This window comes from Staurois parvus, unplaced genomic scaffold (assembly GCF_062004578.1).
Source record: "Staurois parvus isolate SC_StPar_1 unplaced genomic scaffold, SC_StPar_1.0 ptg000500l, whole genome shotgun sequence".
Lineage (NCBI taxonomy): Eukaryota > Metazoa > Chordata > Amphibia > Anura > Ranidae > Staurois > Staurois parvus.
In genome coordinates this window covers 649,066-670,045 of record NW_028318296.1, presented here as the reverse complement: position 1 = coordinate 670,045, position 20,980 = coordinate 649,066, and the positions used below count along the sequence as shown (strand labels likewise).

General features: G+C 45.0%; 1 protein-coding gene across 2 annotated transcripts in view; it reads right to left on the bottom strand.

Moving 5' to 3' along the window:
- The window catches only part of LOC149452041 (uncharacterized), an 860,283-nt gene that overhangs the window by 288,122 nt on the left and 551,181 nt on the right, over window positions 1–20,980 (bottom strand). For both annotated transcript variants that reach the window (XM_089689852.1, XM_089689853.1), the window contains one exon: window positions 8,839–8,949. In XM_089689852.1, the coding sequence (XP_089545978.1) occupies window positions 8,839–8,949 (111 nt within the window). The remainder of the gene's footprint in view (window positions 1–8,838; window positions 8,950–20,980) is intronic.

The following is a 20,980-nucleotide window of genomic DNA, read 5'->3' as shown; positions in this document are numbered from 1 at the left end:
ACATGATTTAAAACTGCACATTTTCCGTGCGATGGAGACAAACTGCATACATTTTTAATATCCATAGGCATAGTTTAAAAGCCTTTACAAGCTACCATTTTAGATTTACAGAGGAGATCTAGTGTTAGAATTACTGCCCTTGATCTGACGTTCACGGCGATACCTCATATGCATGGTGCAACCGCTGTTTACATACTGGCGCAGGGTTAACTCTCGCGCAGGTGTGCGCGTAAGGGGGGGGGCAAGGTTTTTATTTTAAGTTATTTTGATTTTTTTAATTATTTTTACACTGTCCTTTTCATTTTTTTTTTATCGCTTTTAATACTGTCATAGGGAATGCAAATATCCCCGATAACTTCAATGGGCATTGTCATATATTCTCTTTTGAGAAATCTGGGTCTATCAGACTCTGGATATCTCCTCTGCCCTTACATTATCTAATCAAACCAAGATCGGTGTGATCAGATGCTTTCCCAATTTTCAAATGACGCTGTTTATATCCTGCGAAACTGAAGTGATGAAATGCTATAGAGATGATTGACACCATTCTGGTCTCCAATCAGCTCTATGGTCAGCTGGCAGAAACACCGGTTGCATTCTTAGGTTCCCCCGATGGCACGGGACTGCCCGAGAAGGCCATGGAAGGGGGGGGGATATCATCTCCCATTGCTTGTAAAAGCAATCCTACAGCTAATTAGCCACTAGGATTGCTTTTACATGACGGCCGATCAGCGGCTGAAAAAAAAACGATACCGCTGTAGGCATCATCCTGGTATAACCATTCAAAGTCCAGGGATGTACCAGTACATCGCTGATCCTTGTTGGGTGTATATGCTGTGTTCTTTTTTTTGTATGCAGACTGTGGGCTGAATGAAAAAAAGAGGAGAAATCTCTGCCAGAAAAAGTGTGTGGTATGCCCACCATTAGAATATACCGCCCTGCATCCACCCACTTCTAATGGTGGGCACACATTAGGTCACACGGTGTCACATGTGCCAGTTCCAAGATTGTACAAATGTCTAAATAGTGGCACGCTTGAATAAAAATTGTCCACATATAAGTGATAACCCATATGGAAAAAGGGTGACACCAAGTCCCAAACTATCTTGCCACTTCTCCCCATGTGGTCTGGGCATCCAGGGGGCTCCCATGTAAATCCGAAACTTCTTTGTATAGCCTGTTGCCCTCTCACAGATCTTATACATCTTGACCCCATATCTGGCACACTTGCTGGGGAGAAATTGTTGGTCTGTGGACCAATACAACCGCAATTCATTTTTGTTAGTAATGCCCATGTTGAAATGCATAAAACACATTATACTCTCATTTCTATGCCTGGCCATGGCTGCAGAGAACATGGGCATATGATGAATCGTGTCTGTGGGCCAATACATCTGCAATTCATTTTTTTTAGTAATGCCCGTGTTGAGGGTTAGGCCCCCCAAAAAATGTAAATTTGGAAACCGTAATGGGTTTCCATGCCAATCTTGGCAAGGTTTGAATTTGGGTTGGTGGCGATAAATTGTTCTGCATATAAATTGCTTTGATCCACAATCAATGCATACAGATCTTCCGTGAAAAACAGCTCCAAAAATCAAGGGGAGTGGTTCAATTTGCTGTTTCTACCTGAATTCCGGGTTGGGCAGTGAATGGGGGAAGTACGGGTGCTGCAGAATTTGTGCCAATCGGGATTTGCAAGCACATCCGGAAGGATACTAGGGGCTCTATGGGCCTGTGTGCAAATTCTTGGTGGCTGCGGGACATTACTTGTGCTCGCCTCCGCACCAGCTTATACTACACTTATGGGCCTCGCCACGTCACCAAGTGATACTGCAGTGCTGGTATTATTATTATTATACAGGATTTATATAGCGCCAACAGTTTGCTCAGCGCTTTACAATATAACGGGAGACAATACAACAATACAGTTCAATACAAGAGGGTTAGGAGGGCCTGATCCTTGTAGCTTACAATCTAAGAGATATGTGAAAGACCAGGATGTACTATACCGCTGGTGCTCACCATTTCACCAAAAGGAAGTGTGGCACTAGTACTGGCACTCTGCTGCATATGAGAGTCATCAAAATTTACCGGCAAGTGCTAACACAGATCAGGCCTGATTCTGCCAACACTGCGGTTTTGTGTGGAATGTATCAAGTGACAGTGACCTACTGACACTGCACTTGCTGGGGGAGAAGGGGGAGTAAGCGTAGGGGCTAATCGCAGGTGCTGGCAGGTGTCGGGGCTGATCCCGCTAACACTGCGTTTTTGGGGACACTATACTAATGTGAATGCTGGTATAGTGCTGATCTGATCAAAGATATTGATCCGTTCAGACACTATAATAGCAATGGAGGTTTATTGTGTATGAGCGTGTTCCTGGCAATCAAGGGGTTAAATGTGAATACTGGTGTACTAGCGGGCAATCTGATGCCATCTGGGAGGGGTGTGAAAACCACAGGAGTGCGAATCACATATATATGTGATTTTGCGCACCCGTGCCGCCCTGCAGCTGTATTTCTACTATAGGGAAGTGGTTACAGAAGTGGTTTGTGTTACGGTGCTGCGTTACTTTAACTGACAATTGCGTGGTCATGCAACGCTGTGCCAAAATGAAATTTACGTCCGTTTTTCAACACGAATTGAGCTCTCTTTCAGTGGAATTTGATCGCCTGTCTGTGGTTTTTATTTTTTGCGCTATAAAAAAAAGTCCAACAATTTTGAGGAAAAAAAACAATATTTTGGACTTTTTGCTATAAAACATGTCCAGTAAAAAATTTAAAAATAAAATTTCGTCCTGAATTTAGGCCAAAATGTATTCTGGGACATCTTTGCTTAAAAAAATCCAAACTCGTGTAAATTAATTGGTTTACATGAAAGTTATAGCGTGCACAAATGGCGGTATAGATACTGGATGTTTAATTTTTTTTATACTAATAATAGCGGCGATCAGCGACTTATGGCGGCACTGCGGCGGACATTCTGACACTGGGGGGAACTGACTTGGGGTCACTGACATCCCCAGTGATACCAATACAGTGATTAGAGCAAAAAAAAAACCACTGACACTGTACTAATGGCACAGGGGAGGAAGGGGTTAACATTTGGAGGCAATCAAAGGGTTAACTGTGTGAGGGGAGTGTTTTACTAGGGGGCGGGGGGGTGTACTTCAGTGTTACACACTGATCCGGAAGGCTGTGCCCAGTAATCCAAAACAGTGTGCTGAAAACTGAAAGGGAAGACAGTACGAGTGATTGGCCCTGAACTCAGACTACTTGTGTCCAGGGTACATTTGCAAGTTAATTTTTCCCAACAGCTCTGTGATGTCTGACATTACTGAACTGTTTATGAAAATGCTAGATGCCTGACTGTCATGCTGATACTCTCTTCAACCTCTGAGTCACGGACCAAAAGCAAATATGCATATCAGGAATGTCAGAAGACTTTATCTGCATACCTGTGCCAAGTCAATGAATCCAAGTGTTGATGACAGCCATAGCAGCCAGACAATTAATATTTGCAGAATTAAAAGTCAGCATTGACGACCTATGTGTTTCTCACATAAAAGGGACATTTCATAAAAATCTAAAGTCACTTTATGGACCACCCCTACACCATATATAATCAGAGTAAAAACAAATACCAAAAAATATAACCTAAACTAACATGGGTCCTGGCTTTTAACAATTCCAGGAGATGTGATCACAACACCATGTCTCCTGCATGTTCAATATTGTCCTTAAGCTGGCCATATATTATACAATTTTCTTGTTCAATTTCCTTTAGATTTATCTTCAGCTATGTAGTGCAAGGGCCTGCCTAATTGCATACAAACTGAACGTGTTTAGGTTTGACCTCATATTATATGATTTTGGAAAATTGTACAAAAAAATTGAATAATGTATGGCCAGCCTTAGGCATCAATGGGCTGTCAATTGATGTCAGTACCTCTACTGTCTAGAAGAGGTTGCCAACATTGGTAAAGGTGGAAGGGTTACATATCAACTGCATGTCCATTACATGGGCAGATTATTGGTTGCTTTCTCCATGTACAACTGGATTTTAAGTGTCCCCTGAATCCCTAATTGTAGGATATTGTAAATATATATATATATATGTATATGTGTGTATTCTCACGTTATTGTTAAGTTTATGCAACATCACCTTGGCACTTGGGGGCCAACATGTTACATTTCAAAGGAGGTAATTTGCAAACTTGCAAGGGTGATAAAATGCAGATTGCTCAGTCAGACCTGAGAGGACTTGGCCAGAATCTACTATCTAATAACATGAAAAGGGGTATTAAGTATGGTGAACAGCATTCTTCAAAGGGTAACTTGTATATCTAATTAATAGTAAAAGAATGTAGTTTAGGAAATATCTGGACAACTTTGATTAGACTGCAGCTGTCCAAGCCCAAAAGGCATGCTGGACAGTGTAGTATCTCCATGTTTGATATGAAGTATCTTAAATGGGACTCTGAGGGCTGTTGTTCGTTCGTTGTACAAGTATTCATTTGGATTTCTGTAATTTGTTGCAAATATCTTTATCTGAATAAATTCATCTCTCTGGAAAAGAACTGTTGGACTAGTTGCTGAGGGAAAATACATTTATAAATAAATCCTCCACATTAATATAAGACAACACTAACCATTTCACTGTGCATGCAGGTGTGAGCAGTAAGAAAGTAACAAACAAAAAACTCAACAACATGAACTGGACTGAATGGATTCTAATTTCTTAATTTTTTAAAAATTTGTTGTCTATCATTTTTGAAGGATAAAAATCCTAGATTGTGTGGCCATACTCACCTTCAATCAGGAGCTGTCTCCAGCACTACTTTTCCTTTGCCCACTACATGCCACCAGTCTTCCACATCATTCAGTGCACTTCCTGTGAGCCCATTCGGTTATGAGAAGGAGGAGGGCGAAGGAAGTGATTTGCCCCAAGGACAATACAACATATATTGGGGTGGTGGCCTTGTGTGGAGAGACTCCCTTATTCCGACCTCAATCAGAGCTGGACCCAGAGATCCTGACAGCTTCTGGACTTAATAAAACTATCTGTTCCCTGTGTTTTTCCTGTGATCTTAGTACCTGGCAGATGCATTAAGGGCCCTTTCACTCTGATCAGTTTTTGATGCACTTTTTGGGGTTTAAAAAGCAAAAGAAAAATGTATCCCTTTAAACCCTGTAGATCTCTTAAACAAGAAGCTCACTACCCTTTGAATAGGCCTGCATGCTGCATCTTTGCATTATAAGTCAATGTGAAGGCATCAAAAGTGATTCAAAAACTGTTTTTTGTAAAAGGGTCCTAACTTCCTTTTCTGACTCAGATGTTTTGGAGAGAGATGCAAAGTAAGCAGTGATGTTACAGTCAGGTCCATAAATATTGGGACATGGACACAATTCTAACATTTTTGGCTCTATACACCACCACAATGGATTTGAAATGAAACGAACAAGATGTGCTTTAACTGCAGACTGTCAGCTTTAATTTGAGGGTATTTACATCTAAATCAGGTGAACAGTGTAGGAATTACAACAGTTTGCATATGTGCCTCCCACTTGTTAAGGGACCAAAAGTAATGGGACAATTGGCTTCTCAGCTGTTCCATGGCCAGGTGTGTGTTATTCCCTCATTATCCCAATTACAATGAGCAGATAAAAGGTCCAGAGTTCATTTCAAGTGTGCTATTTGCATTTGGAATCTGTTGCTGTCAACTCTCAAGATGAGATCAAAGAGCTGTCACTATCGGTGAAGCCATCATTGGGCTGAAAAAACAAAACAAACCCATCAGAGAGATAGCAAAAACATTAGGCGTGGCCAAAACAACTGTTTGGAACATTCTTAAAAAGAAGGAACGCACCGGTGAGCTCAGCAACACCAAAAGACCCGGAAGACCACGGAAAACAACTGTGGTGGATGAGCGAAGAATTCTTTCCCTGGTGAAGAAAACACCCTTCACAACAGTTGGCCAGATCAAGAACACTCTCCAGGAGGTAGGTGTATGTGTGTCAAAGTCACCAATCAAGAGAAGACTTCACCAGAGTGAATACAGAGGGTTCACCACAAGATGGAAACCATTGGTGAGCCTCAAAAACAGGAAGGCCAGATTAGAGTTTGCCAAACGACATGTAAAAAAGCCTTCACAGTTCTGGAACAACATCCTATGGACAGATGAGACCAAGATCAACTTGTACCAGAGTGATGGGAAGAGAAGAGTATGGAGAAGGAGAGGAACTGCTCATGATTCTAAACATACCACCTCATCAGTGAAGCATGGTGGTGGTAGTGTCATGGCGTGGGCATGTATGGCTGCCAATGGAACTGGTTCTCTTGTATTTATTGATGATGTGACTGCTGACAGAAGCAGCCGGATGAATTGTGAAGTGTTTCGGGAATATTATCTGCTCATATTCAGCCAAATGCTTCACAACTCATTGGACGCCGCTTCACAGTGCAGATGGACAATGACCCAAAGCATACTGCAAAAGCAACCAAAGAGTTTTTTAAGGGAAAGAAGTGGAATGTTCTGCAATGGCCAAGTCAATCACCTGACCTGAATCCGATTGAGCATTTCACTTGCAGAAGACAAAACTGAAGGGAAAATGCCCCAAGAACAAGCAGGAACTGAAGACAGTTGCAGTAGAGGCCTGGCAGAGCATCACCAGGGATGAAACCCAGCGTCTGGTGATGTCTATGCGTTCCACACTTCAGGCTGTAATTGACTGCAAAGGATTTGCAACCAAGTATTAAAAAGTGAAAGTTTGATTTATGATTATTATTCTGTCCCATTACTTTTGGTCCCTTAACAAGTGGGAGGCACATATGCAAACTGTTGTAATTCCTACACCGTTCACCTGATTTGGATGTAAATACCCTCAAATTAAAGCTGACAGTCTGCAGTTAAAGCACATCTTGTTCGATTCATTTCAAATCCATTGTGGTGGTGTATAGAGCCAAAAATGTTAGAATTGTGTCGATGTCCCAATATTTATGGACCTGACTGTATATATCATTTGTTACAATAAAAGGAAAGCTGCATGATAATGACTAATTGTGGTAATGGCAGGGTTGCTAATAAGGGGTACATCTGTCCCAGCTGTATTGGGCCCAGGACCATCAGTTCAGCAGGGTGGTCCGGGTACTTGATGAGCAGGAGGGCTGGCTGTACTGCCTTACTGCTAAAACCAATCCCACTGTGGCTCCCCCTGCAGCACAATCAGCTTCTCCTCTTCTCCCCCCCATCAGCTTTCAGATGGTCCAGGGAGCCACAGGGGATCAGTTCTTGGAGCCAGAGGGGCAGCTACATACCCTAAGCAACCGTCCTTCGTATCCTACCTGATTTCAGAGGTGAGTGAACTGGGGCAGGGATGGCTGAGACAGATTTTACCTAGTGCCACCATCCCTCCCCCTCCTGAATCATTGAGCCTTGTGAGCCTGTACACCTTGCATGCCAGTTCACTGCTCTCTGCCCGGACCTGTTATTCTACCAGCTACCCCCTTCCTGTACTCTGCCACTGTGTGCCTGCTACCCTACCAACTACCCTTTCCTTTACCACAGCATTGTGTGCCTGCTACCCTACCAACTACCCTTCCCTGTAACCCGCCACTGTGTGCCTGCTACCCTACCAACTACCCTTTCCTTTACTGCACCATTGTGTGCCTGCTACCCTACCAACTACCCTTCCCTGTAACCTGCCACTGTGTACCTGCTGTCCTGCCAACTACCCTTCCCTGTAATCTGCCACTGTGTGCCTGCTGTCCTGCCAACTACCCCCTCTTTGTACCCTGCAACTGTGTGCCTGTTATCCTACCACCTACCCATTACCTGTACTCTTCGCTCTTCAGTAAGCATTTGAACTTTAACCCCTTCATCTCACACTAGTGCACTTAAAACTGAACAAGTCGTTGTGAGATGCTTGCAAAGCAGCACCAATCACTTGAATGGGTCGTGTGGACCGGGGGTATAATACTTGCCACAGCCAAGAAGCAAAGCAGTCATGGCATGTGTACATACCCAGTGAATGTCTCTGCAGCTAAAGGTGTAGTGGTTGGGGAGCAGTAAAAGTGCAGCTCAATTGTGAGGTTTTTCCACCCCACAACCTCACTTGTGAACAAGCCCTAAGTGCTCATTCACACAGGTACTCTGGCTGTGTGAATGAGTGGTTTGTCTATGCAGCTGAAGATGCCTGTTACTCTATGGGCATGCACACAGCCACAGGTCCTACGTTTAATAGGTATACAGGGGTGGGTGAGCGTCACCAAATGCACACTGTTCAAGGCTGTATACCTGCACCCACACGCCTGTCAGATTAGGAGCTGTGGCTGTGTTCATACATGTGCTGCGTCCCCATTGTGTAACATAGGCTGCCTGCACACAGCCCCTGCCCCATAAACAAACTACTGACCCATACTGTACAGGCCACAGCACCTATGTGAATTATCCCCAACACCTCATTTACACTGAGCTTTATTTATTACCTCAATACAATGTTATCCTTTAGATTCAGCAGGATTTTTGTATTAGTTATATTGTATTTGTGTCCGCTAATAATGATTTTAGTGTACTTTTAGTGAAAATATTTGTTTTGATATTTTTGGGGGGATCCAGTTAGACAGGCTGTACAAGGTCCAGCTGCAGCCCTGGGGGTGAGATTGTATTTTATTTTGCATTTTATAAACAAATAGGCGAGTCAATAGAAGTCATCTTGTTTAACACACACTTCATGTAGTGAACTTTTAGCCCCCAAGAATCTGTGTCTGCCATGAAAGGGCCATGAAAGGGCCAATTGTGTTTGTTTGTTTTTTCGCCTCCCAGACAAAATCACTTACCATGTTTTTTGAAACTGCACAGATACTCCAATTTGTTACGCATGTACATTTCTACCAATTCCTCTATGGTTGGGTCTGGATCCTCTTCTTTCAGGTGGGTAATTGTAACGCCTGGAAAGGAACACAATAACACAGCAGAAAGTGATGTTTAGAAACAATATTTAGTCACAAAGATGAACATATTATCATCCTAATATTGTTCTAATACTGAAGAAGGCCAATAAAATCTGCTCTGACTCAGCTTCCAATGTATGCTCACAGGGAGGAGGAGATCACTGGTCAATGGCAGCTACCGTATTTTTCGCCTTATAAGACGCACCTGACCATAAGACGCACCTAGGTTTTAGAGGCAGAAAACAGGAAAAAAAAAATTCTGAACTGATGGACTGCAGACACAGTACAGGAGATGACCAGAGACTGCAGACAGCACAGGGATGACCAGAGACTGCGGACAGTACAGGAGATGACCAGAGACTGCGGACAGCACAGGGATGACCAGAGACTGCGAACAGTACAGATGACTGCTGACCTTTGGGGAGGTGGGGAGCGGGTACCTGAATTTGACAGGTACCCGCTCTTACTTCCGCAGAGTTTTTGTTTGATCTTACCTGTTCCTCGATCCAGCCGCGCGCTGTCTTCCCGGCTTCTGTAATGGCGCTCGGCATGACAGCCGGGTGCCCAGTGCGCATGAGCGAGAAGCACTTGCGCTTTGTGATTGGTCCTGCGGCTTCTGGGATCTGTCATGTGTCCCAGGTACCGCCTTACCATTCACAAAAAGCACCGCTTCTTACGCATGCGCACTTGGCACCCGGCTGTCATGCCCAGTGTCCACACTACAGAAGCCGGGAAGACAGCACGCCGCTGGATAGAGGAACAGGTAAGGTCCCGCTGCAGAGCTGAGCGGCCGGCCCGGTATTCTGACACGGCCGCGGTGGAAATACCGGACCGGCCGCTCCATATTCGCCCCATAAGACGCACTGACATTTCCCCCCCAGTTTAGGGGAAGAAAAAGTGCGTCTTATACGGCGAAAAATACGGTATTTAAACTATTTTGTATATCCTCCTGCACTGCTATGCCTACTATGAATCAGGAACAGCTGCTAACATCCAATCCTCCCCTTAAGTGGACAAATAGATAAATTGGTATGATAATGATGTAGCGCTATGAATAAACTAATACCTTTTAGACACAATATATGATAATAATACACAATTATAAACAGATCTATTCAGGTGGTAGGTGATTAGTGCAATGTATCAAAACAAAATATTCAAGTGATAATTCAAAATATTAATAAGTGGCACACAGTGATTCCCTGTACAGGGATATAAGTCACCATATATAGGTGATAAAATCGCAAATGTCCACAGCAACCAGTGATTTCACATGTGAGCATCCACAATTCTTCAAAAACATGCTCCTGTGTTGTTGCAGGTGGTGAGAAATAATCCTAAACAGCAGGCGTGCCCGCTCACCTTCCCCCTGCGACCCACAGGGGCCACAACGCCTTATGGATCACTCAGGATCCTGCATGCTCCTCTCCAGGGTACAAGAAGCTCAACAAATCTCAATAGCCTTTAGTCCACCTTCAGTAACTTGGTAAATACCCTTGTAAACTCGTGATGTTTTGGGATCATACAACAAAAACAAAAAAAAAAGATCCTCCATAGTGCAAAACTGTATAACAGGTTTAATGTGGAAGAAAAACGCCAAAGTACAAACTCACATTTAGCAGGGAAGACAATTCACAGTTTGTGTCACCTCTCTAGGGTGTACTGAGAGCACTCTGGTGTACCAAGATGGCGCTTCCAATGTATTCTCACAGGGAGGAGAAGATCACTGGTCAATGGCAGCTATTTACTTACAGGAGCATTCACACTTGCAAATGAGCCCTGTCTGCAATCAGCTGCAAGAACCCCAGTGGGGAATAGCAGGGATGTGCAATTCCTATCGCCTGACCCCCGGGACATGTAGTTCTGGGCGCCGGGCAGGTAGGGTTTTTTTGTCTTTAGCCATGATGTGGGCAAGCAGCAGGGCTCACCTGTCAGGTGGAAGCGTTGCCACCCGATTGCTTCCACACAGCCCACAGTGTCACCCTCCCCTCCCCCCCCCCCCGCCAGCTATATGTCCCAGGCTTTGCTTGCCCATCTGCGGGCCCGGGACTGGCTCAATGTGTGCCGGCAGGATGTGGTATAGGGGAGGAAGGAGAGCAGACATATCTGCTGACATAGGGAGCTTTTTTTTAAATAAAGTTAAGTAAAAAAATTGTTGCCATTTCACGAGTGCACGCAGATTTAAGGTTTGACATAGACAGGCTCCAGTGATGGCTACGAGGATATAGGAGGATTTAGAGCACAGCGGCATACCTACTACAGATATGAACTGAGTCACACTTTGTTGGAGGAACCCAGGTTGCCCCTTCTTTAGCTGCTCTCCTCTTTCATGGTGGAACTACACCTTGTGGATCTATACTCTATTATACTTTTTGGGATTTCTGTCATTATCCGGATTCCATGTCCTGACACACCTACTGTCATCAGCACTACCACAGAAGGGTCTTATCGGGGAGTGTGTCCATCTGCACGGGACAGGGGGACTTTAGGGATTTTGTAGGGGGTGGAGGGTTAGCCCATGTTGACCTGGCTTCGGGGAGGAAGGGGGTCTGTAGAGTTGCCCGGGGAGGGGAGAGGAGGGTGGGACATTGTTGGGGTGGGGGGGGTTGGTCGATGGTGGGGGGAGGAGATGGATGGGGTACATGCATTGCTTTGAATATATGATCTGTTTTATTGTTACGTCCATAATACATTTATGCTGCTTATTAGCCTTTGAGGTACTCTATCCTTTTGTGGGATTTTTTGTTTAGAGTCTGAGGTGGCAAACCAGGAAAGGCTGGATAGCTCTCCAAGAAGAAACAAACCCTTCTGAGCACTTGTACATAGTTCTAGGAAGTTACCCTCAGCTCAACAGTTCCTTGGGCGTCCCATGTATCCCTCATGCACAAAAAAAAAACAAGTTCAAGGTCTGTTTACTGTCTCTGGAGTGCAAGGCTAGAAGGAAATGCATGTTGCCGGGCTGTGCAGGACTATAGGGGGACCCAAATCTTCAGCAACTCCTAAGGGGGTAGTGCTACACTACCAACTACCACCTCCTTGTAACCCTCTACTGTGTGCCTGCTATCCTGCCAACTACACCCCTCTGTACCCTGCCATTGTGTGCCTGTTATCTTACCAACTACTGTTCCCTAAACCTGCCACTTTGTGCCTGCTATCCTCCCAATTACCCATTCCCTTTATCCTTCCACTGTGTGCCTGATATCCTTCCAACTACCTTTTCCTGTAGCCTTCCATTGTGTGCCTGGTGTTCCCCCAACTACCCCTTACCATTCCCCTTTGCTCCTCAGAGAGTATTTGACAGGCAGCGAGGAGGCATTGTATTGCACTAGCGCGCTGCAACCATATGCAATGCATGCAGTTGTGGGGCACTTGCAAAGCAGCGCCATTCACTTGAATGGGTCGCATTCAACAAGGAGTATAATTACTGACAAGGCCACGAAGCAAAGCATCACATTCGTGTCATGTGACCATCCCCAGTAGATGCCTCTGCAGCTAAAGGGAGTAGTGGTTGGGTGTGGGTAAATGTGCAGCTCAACTGTGAGGTTTTACCACCCCCAAACCTCATGTGAATAAGCTCTAAGAACTCCTAAGGTGCTCTGTCTGTGTAAATGAGTGGTTTGTTTATGCGGCTGCAGCTGCCTGCCTCTATGGGGACACCTGCTATTCACCAACAGCCACAGGTGTTAGTTAGACAGGTGTGCAGGTGTGGGTGAGGGGCCCCGAATGTACACTGTCTGTGTTTAGGGCCACACACCTGTACCCACACACCTGTCAGATTAGGACCTGAGGCATACCTCTCAACCTTTTGAGATGGGAATGAGGGACACCTATTAGCTGAAGTATGTAGGTATAGGACCCCCCCCCCCCCCCGCACGCCCCCTTAACCCCTTCATGCCTAAGGGTAAAACAAATCTAAATGCCTAAGCAGAATTTTGCAACGTTGACATGTGATAGTAAAACCGTCCATATCATCACAACTACTTCGTACATCCAGGTGGATTATACCGCGTTTTTTTCAGGACAAATTGGGCTTTCATTTGGTGGTAAATGGTAATGGATATCTACTGATTTTTTTTTTGTATTATCAAAAAGGTCCAAACTGGCCCAAAATAGTAAAAAAAAACTTTTTAATTTAGCTGTGTGTTTCTTGTTACTATCATAACCTACCACCGAAAAACAACCCAAAATAAATTCTCCAGCTCTTGACAATCGCAGCGATACCATATATGTGTATGTTGTTTGTACCCGTAGTATAGCCCAGAAACAATAGTGCACTTTTTTTTTTTTTACCTAAAACACACTGATAATAATTGTTTTTTAATCCTGACCTTTGACCCTAATCTTGACCCAAACACTTACCCTGGCACTGAACTACATCAAACCTTGATCTAGGTATTTTTTCTGATTTTTTAATATTTATTTATTGTAACAGAACCAACCCAGTCTGCGCTTGGGTATTTCCGCTAGACTACCGCTTCCCCGTCCGAACACCGACCACAGACACTACATCAGACCATACAAGACTAGATGACACCCGTTTGTCTGCACATGGAACTCTTTATTTGAAACTCGAACTGGCCGACTTCACATTAGCAGACAGTCCCATCAGGAGGGAGGGCTGCTAGAGACACCCCCCCCCACCAAGCCAATACACAAATACATACATCCCATAATAGTTTGTTCCCAAGCAAGACACACAATAGAACAATGGGATGCAACCACATGGCATTGCACAATCAACAACCCCCCACCCCAATATTAGGACAGATCACCCTGTACCCCTAACAGGCACAGGGTGACTTACACATAATAGGGATATGGGGAGCTAAGACAGGGGTCTCCCGACCTCTCTAAAGTGAGCTGGGTTATATGGGCCTACCACCCAAAGTGACTCCTGTCACAAATCTCCCCTTTCGGCAGGAGACTAACGCAGGAGGAAACCCCAGACGGGTGGACTCCAAAGTTAGTCTGTACTTCCAGTCCCCCAATGCCAGCACCCACACAGTACCCCAAACAAATTGTCCCAAACATAGCATTACTCACCCAGCCAACCTCTGCCTCTCTTGTAGAACATACCCGCCGCTGGGGAGAAGTACGGATTGGTCCTTCTCCCTGAAGTCCTCTCAGTCGCTGGAGAGAAGACAGGGTGGCTGGGCCGACTCCATCATGCTGTTTGGGATCTGGGCCGACAGCCCAGCATGCCTGGGGTATCCAGGTGGCGACTGTAGTCTCATCCACTTTGACTTGGACATCCCCCAGTGTTTGCAAATAAGCCTGACATCCTCCTGTCCCAATGACAGACCCTTTTATGGGGTTGTGTCAGTGGAGACCGAAGTCCCATCCATGGACATCAGCTCAAGCCGCAGTTGTGAGGTGCCAATTGCATCCTCTTCCTGTAGCGCCTGCAGTGCTGACTGTTGTGGGCAGAGGTCAACAACGCCATGCCCTGATGCCGGCTCTTCTGCTGGAGGCGTGCCGGCTGGTTCCTCCTCAGCAGAAATGTCAATCAAATCTCCAGTCTCTGGAACTGGTGTCTGGGAATCGGGGTTCCCCTTCCCCTGTCCGTGGAACCCAGAAGATGTTATCAGTACTTGCAGAATTGAGTGTGTAAAATATCGTATTGTCTCGATATTTTTGTTAACTTGTATTGATGAGAAATGTTCAGATAGAAAGTCCTTCCACTTCGTGCATAAACTCAAAAAGATGATTTAATAACAATGTTGCATAAAATTAGAAATAAAATATTGTAATACAGAATGTTTAAATAATGTCCAAAAAATATAGTTAAGTTCTTGATAAGATTGTATATATGTATTTGTGTGTGTGTGTGAGAGGTGTAATGCATCAAGGCTCCTAGCAAAGTGTGTCCTTAAAAAGTCTTTGTTCTGCTCTTAAAAGAGCAATCCAGCCCCCACCATCTCCTAAAAATGGGCTGATCTCTTGTGTTCCTTGTAGTCCCACCAGCATAATTGGAAACAGATGTGTATATATAACAAACCTCTAGTCTACTTCTCCTAAAGTCTGAGTGTAACCTAAGAAGGCCTAGACATTCCATCAATCAGAGTAAATTAGATGTATTACACACACACCACATGTGTGGCTTGAATGTAAAGAAAACCCAAGATATATGTTCATATGTATATTCACAGACTATGAAGTCTAATTACTTACTTTTCCCAATCTAGAACAAATATAAATATAATAACTCAATTATTCTATTAAGATCCAACTCATCCATACATATGTTAGTACTGTTAATAAGAAGATATTAGATATTAGGTTAAGGAAAGCTTCTAACAGAGTGATAATGATTTGTGGGGGAAATTCATCATCAGACACTGAAAACGATTTTGTGACTAAGATCAGTGATGTGCGAACTTGGCGCTCTATTTCAAATTTCAGTGTTTTTGGTTTGATTACATCATTGAATTAAATGTATTATTATTTTATTATTTGTTATGATTATTTATTATATTATAATTTATGATTTCGTGTTTCGTGTTTCAAATTTTATCCTACCCGGGATGTTTACTAGACTCTTGTTCGGACAGATTTCAGTGAGTTATTCCTAAGATTTTGCTACTCGGCGCTGCACTAAATCAACTGATAATTGCGCGGTCATGCAATGCTGTACCCAAACGAAATTTACGTCCTTTTTTCACACAAATAGAGCTTTCTTTCAGTGGTATTTGATCTCCTGTGCGCTTTTTATTTTTCGCGCTATAAAACAAAAAAAAAAAGACCAAAAATTCTGAAGAAAAACTATATTTTTTACTTTCGGCTATAAAAAAAATATATAGTAAACTCAAAGTTAGTTATAAATTTAGGCCAAAATGTATTCTGCTCCATGTTTTTGGTAAAAAAATCCAAATAAGTGTATATTGATTGCTTTGTGTGAAAGTTCTAGCGTCTACAAACTATGGTATAGATCATGGCCGGACCTAGGGGGGTGCTGGGGTGGGCTTTGCCTCCCCAGATTTCAGTGGTGCCCCTTCAGGACCAGTGACACATCATTGTGTGTGGGGTGCACTGTGCCCTCTCACACACAGAGAAATCCATAGCTTGTCAGCAGTGCAGCAGCATCTTTGTCACAGCCGGAGTTTCAGGCTGGGAGGGGGAGGGGGGGTGCACTGCCGATCCTGTTACTCAATGTCTCACTCTCACCAGTTCTGTCAGCGAGATAGAGAGACACAGGATCAGCAGTGCTCAGTACAGTGTGCTGGATGCATGGAATGGAGCAGGCTGAATCTGCCCCGCCCCCATCCTATCCCTACTGTGTCTGCCCCGCCCCCCATCCTAACCCTGCTGTGTCTGCCCCGCCCCCATCCTATCCCTACTGTGTCTGCCCCACCCCCATCCTATCCTTACTGTGTCTGCCCCGCCCCCCATCCTATCCCTGCTGTGTTTGCCCCGCCTATACTCAACCCCCCCCCCCCCACACGCACTGACAGGGCTTGCTGTGTATGTACAGACTCCAAGTTGGATTACATAAAGAGTGCAGGAAGTACTTTAGATCCCGGCTGCCTGAGGGAGTAGTTGGTAAGTGCAGACATACTGCCCCTCCCCCCTTGACATTTGCTGCCATTTTCAGATGTCCCTCCCTCTGCTCTTCTGATTAAAACAGACTGTTGCTCCTCTGAAAATCAATCCACTCACAGATTACTCTTCAGAGGCATTTGACATCTGTTTGAACCCCCTAAATGCTGCACCACCCCACCACATGAATTGCATGCAGTTGCGGGGAGGTTGTAGTGCAGAGCACCATGGCTGAAGAATCCGTCCGCTCCCAGCTGCAGCATCCGTCCGCTCCCAGCTGAAGAATCCGTCCCCTCCCAGCTGCAGAATCCGTCCGCTCCCAGCTGCAGAATCCGTCCGCTCCCAGCTGCAGAATCCGTCCACTCCCAGCTGCAGCATCCGTCCACTCCCAGCTGCAGCATCCGTCCACTCCCAGCTGCAGAATCCGTCCGCTCCCAGCTGCAACATCCGTCCCCTCCCAGCTGCAGCATCCGCCCGCTCCCAGCTGCAGCATCTGTCCGCTCCCAGCTGCAGCATCCGTCCCCTCCCAGCTGCAGCATCTGCCCGCTCCCAGCTGCAACATCCATCCCCTCCCAGCTGCAGCATCCGTCCCCTCCCAGCTGCAGCATCTGCCCACTCCCAGCTGCAGCATCCGTCCGCTCCCAGCTGCTTGTCAGCCAACACAACACTGAATTAGACATTACAGAGACAAGGTATTTTGGCTTTTCATGTGGTGGGACTGAGCTGGAATAGCCGCCCAACGCAGTCCCACTGCATCTGGTGTGAATATACCCTAAAGGGGGAGCAGTAAAACCATGGCTCAACCACATGCTTTTACCGACCCAACCACACATGTGAAAGAGTCCAGAATGGGGAAAAAAGCAAAACTGTTGAGTCCTATGAAAGGAGTAACCACTGCATAGATACCACCGGAAATGATCTCTGTACATCCCTCTGTGCTCATTCTCTCTCCCCCACCTTTCTCTTCCCCCCTCTTTCATTTTTCCCCATTGTCCATTCCTCCCCTTGCTCTGCCACCCTCTTTCCCTCCTCCCTCTAACCCCCTCTCTCTCCTTCCCCCTCTTTTTTTCCCCTCCATGTCACCCCCTGCCTCATCTCACTCTTACCTCCCCTCCCTCTTTCCCTTCACCCATTTCTCCATATGTTTCCCCTCTCTCCCTCCACCCCCTCTCACTCCCCCCCCCCCCCTTTCTCTTTTCTCCCCTTTCTCGCAGAAGTTGGTCTAAGGATTGACTTTTGTTGAACGAGAATGTTGGAAAACTTTTCTTGATCATCTGCTGCAGCCACTGATCAGTGTATTGTGACAGCAGAGCTCTCAGGATACAATAGCACAGTGAGGAAGATTCCTCCATCCAAGTGAATCCATCCCTCCGGCTAATAGAGAAAAAAAAAAAAGAAGAAGACTCTATTGCCATCTTGACTCCTACTCTTGCCCTCTATATACCATATTTTTCGCTCCATAAGACTCACATTTCCCCCCCCCCCCAAAAAAAATGGAGGAAATTGTGTGTGTCTTATGGAGCAAATATGGAGCAGCCGGCCTGGTATTCCCCCCGCTTGGCTCTATTGTGCAGAATAACCCGTTCCTGGGTCCTGCCTGTTCCTCGGTCCAGCGGTGTCCTGCTTTCACCAGTCGTCGTCTCTCCCTGGTGCCGGCATCTTCAGTGTGGGCACCCGGCTGTGACAGCTTGCAGCTTCACAGCCGAGTGCCCACTGTGCATGTTCGAATGGTCCGGCAGTCTTCTGGGACCTGTCACGTGTCCCACAAGACTACGGGCAGGGAGAGGGGGAGGACAACTCCATGGAAGTGGGTATCAAATTTGGCACCTGCCTCCGCCCGCTCCCCAAAGGTCTGCAGGCTCTGGTCATCCCCTGTACTGCATCCGCAGGCTCTGGTCATCCCCTGTACTGCGTCTGCAGGCTCTGGTCATCCCCTGTACTGCGTCTGCAGGCTCTGGTCATCCCCTGTACTGAGTCCGCAGGCTCTGGTCATCCCCTGTACTGCGTCCGCAGGCTCTGGTCATCTCCTGTACTGTGTCTGCAGGCTCTGGTCATCTCCTGTACTGTGTCTGCAGGCTCTGGTCATCTCCTGTACTGTGTCTGCAGTCCTGCAGAATATTTTTTTTCTTGTTCTCCTCTAAAGTCTAGGTGCGTCTTATGGAGTGAAAAATATGGTATATATTGTACATGACATAGGCCTGACCAAGGTGTTCATTATCTCAACAGTTGCTGGCTTTAATGAAGTTATTTAAGATAGACTCAGTGAAACAAAATTATACATTTTTGTGTGCAGAAAAGCAATGTAAAGAAAGGTTCGGAAAGTAGACACCCTAAGCTATCTGCTGAGAGGCATATTGAGTCCATGGAAGATTTATTTTTTGTCCACAAGTTTCTGGAAAATGACAAACTTTTTTTTTTTTACACAAAGCTGTCATTTAAAGGATTTATTTCTCGCACAAGCCATGGGTATATGTGGAATTACACCCCAATATACATTCTGCTACTTCTACCGAGTATGGGGATACCACATGTGTGAGACGTTTTGGGAGCCTAGCCACATACAGGAGCCTGAAATCCAATGACCACTTTGAAACCTGGAAGGTGCGTAACGTCCTCACTTCACTTTATCCCTACCTATCACAGTTTCAGAGGCCCTGAAATGTCAGAATAGCACCCCCCCACCACCAAATGGTCTACTTTTGGAAAGCAGACAACCCAAGGAATTTAAAAGGCATGGTCAGTATTTTGCAGATCTCATTTTTTCTCACAAGGTTTTGAAATATAAAAAGAAGAAAAGAAAAAATGTTTGTTTTTTTTCTTCATTTTCCAAAAACCTGTGGCAACAGTAGCAATCTGCAAAATACTCACCATGCTTCTTATCAAATTCCTTGGGGTGTCTGCTTTCCAAAAAGGGGTCATTTGGGGGGGTTGGTGCTATCCTGGCATTTCAGAGCCTCTAAAACTGGAGGTAGTCTGGAAGTGTAATGAGGAAATAAAGCCCTTTAAAAGCCTGAAGGTGCTTATTGGATTTAGAGGTGCTGTACTTGGCTAGACTGCCAAAACATCTCTCACATGTGGTACCCCCATACTCGGGAGAAGTAGCAGAATGTATTTTGGGGAGTAATTCCACATACACATATGGCATGTGAGCAATAAATCATTTAGGTGACAATTTTGTGTAAAAAAAAAAATATATGGTGGGTGCTACAATTGTTTGTCACGTAATACTTGCAGCAATTTTTCAAACGCAAATTTAAAAAAAAGTAAAAAAAAATTTTTACTTTTAATGCACAAAAACACAATATATTGGCCAATTATTTGGTTAAGATATAAAAGATGGTATGCCGCGTAAATAGATACCAAACATGACATGATGCAAAACTGAGCATGCCCCGTGCAATGGCGACAAACTGCATGTTTTTAATATCCATAGGCAACGTTTTAAAAGCCTTTACAAGCTACCATTTTAGAATTACAGAGGAGGTCTAGTGTTAGAATTACTGCTCTTGATCTGATGTTAAAGATGATACCTCACATGTATGGTGCAAAAGCTGTTTACATACTGGCACAGGGTCAACGCTCGTGGTCTATCAGACTCTAGATCTCTCCTCTGCCCTTACATTATTATCTAATCAAACCAAGATCGGTATGATCAGATGCTTTTCCGATTTACAAATGGCGCTGTTTTTATCCTGCGAAACTGAAGTGATAAAATGCTCATAGCTTATGATTTCTTAGACTATAGAGATGATTGTCACCATTCTGGTCTCCAATCAGCTCTATGGTCAGCTGGCAGAAACACTGGCTGCATTCTCAGGTTTCCCTGATGGCATGGGACTGCCCGAGAAGGAGATGGAAGGCAGCAGGGGAGGGAGGGGGGCGTATACTCTCCCACTGCTTGTAAAAGCAACCCTGCAGCTAATTAGCCATTAGGATTGCTATTACATGAAAGCCGATCGCCGGCTGAAAAAAAGTGATACCAGGATGATGCCTGCAACTGTAGGCATCATCCTGGTATAACCATTCAAAGTCCAGGGATGTACCAGTACATTGCTGATTATTGCTGGGTATATACAGTATGCTATGTTTTTTTTTTTGTTTTTTTTTTGTATGCAGCCTGTGGACTGAATGAAAAAAACAGAAGAAATCTCTGCCAGAAAAAGTGTGTGGTATGCCCACCATTAGAATATACCTCCCTGCATCCACCCACTTCTAATGGTGGGCACACATTAGGTCACACGGTGCCACATGCACCAGTTCCAAGATTGTACAAATGTCTAAATAGTGGCACGCTTGAATAAAAATTGTCCACGTATAAGTGGTACCCCATATGGAAAAAGGATGACACCAAGTCCCAAACTATCTTGTCACTTCTCCCCATGTAGTCTGGGCATCCAGGGGGCTCCACATGACTATCTTTTCCCTCATAAATCCAAAATGTATATGTATAGCCTGTTGCCCTCTCACAGGTCTTATACATCTTGACCCCATA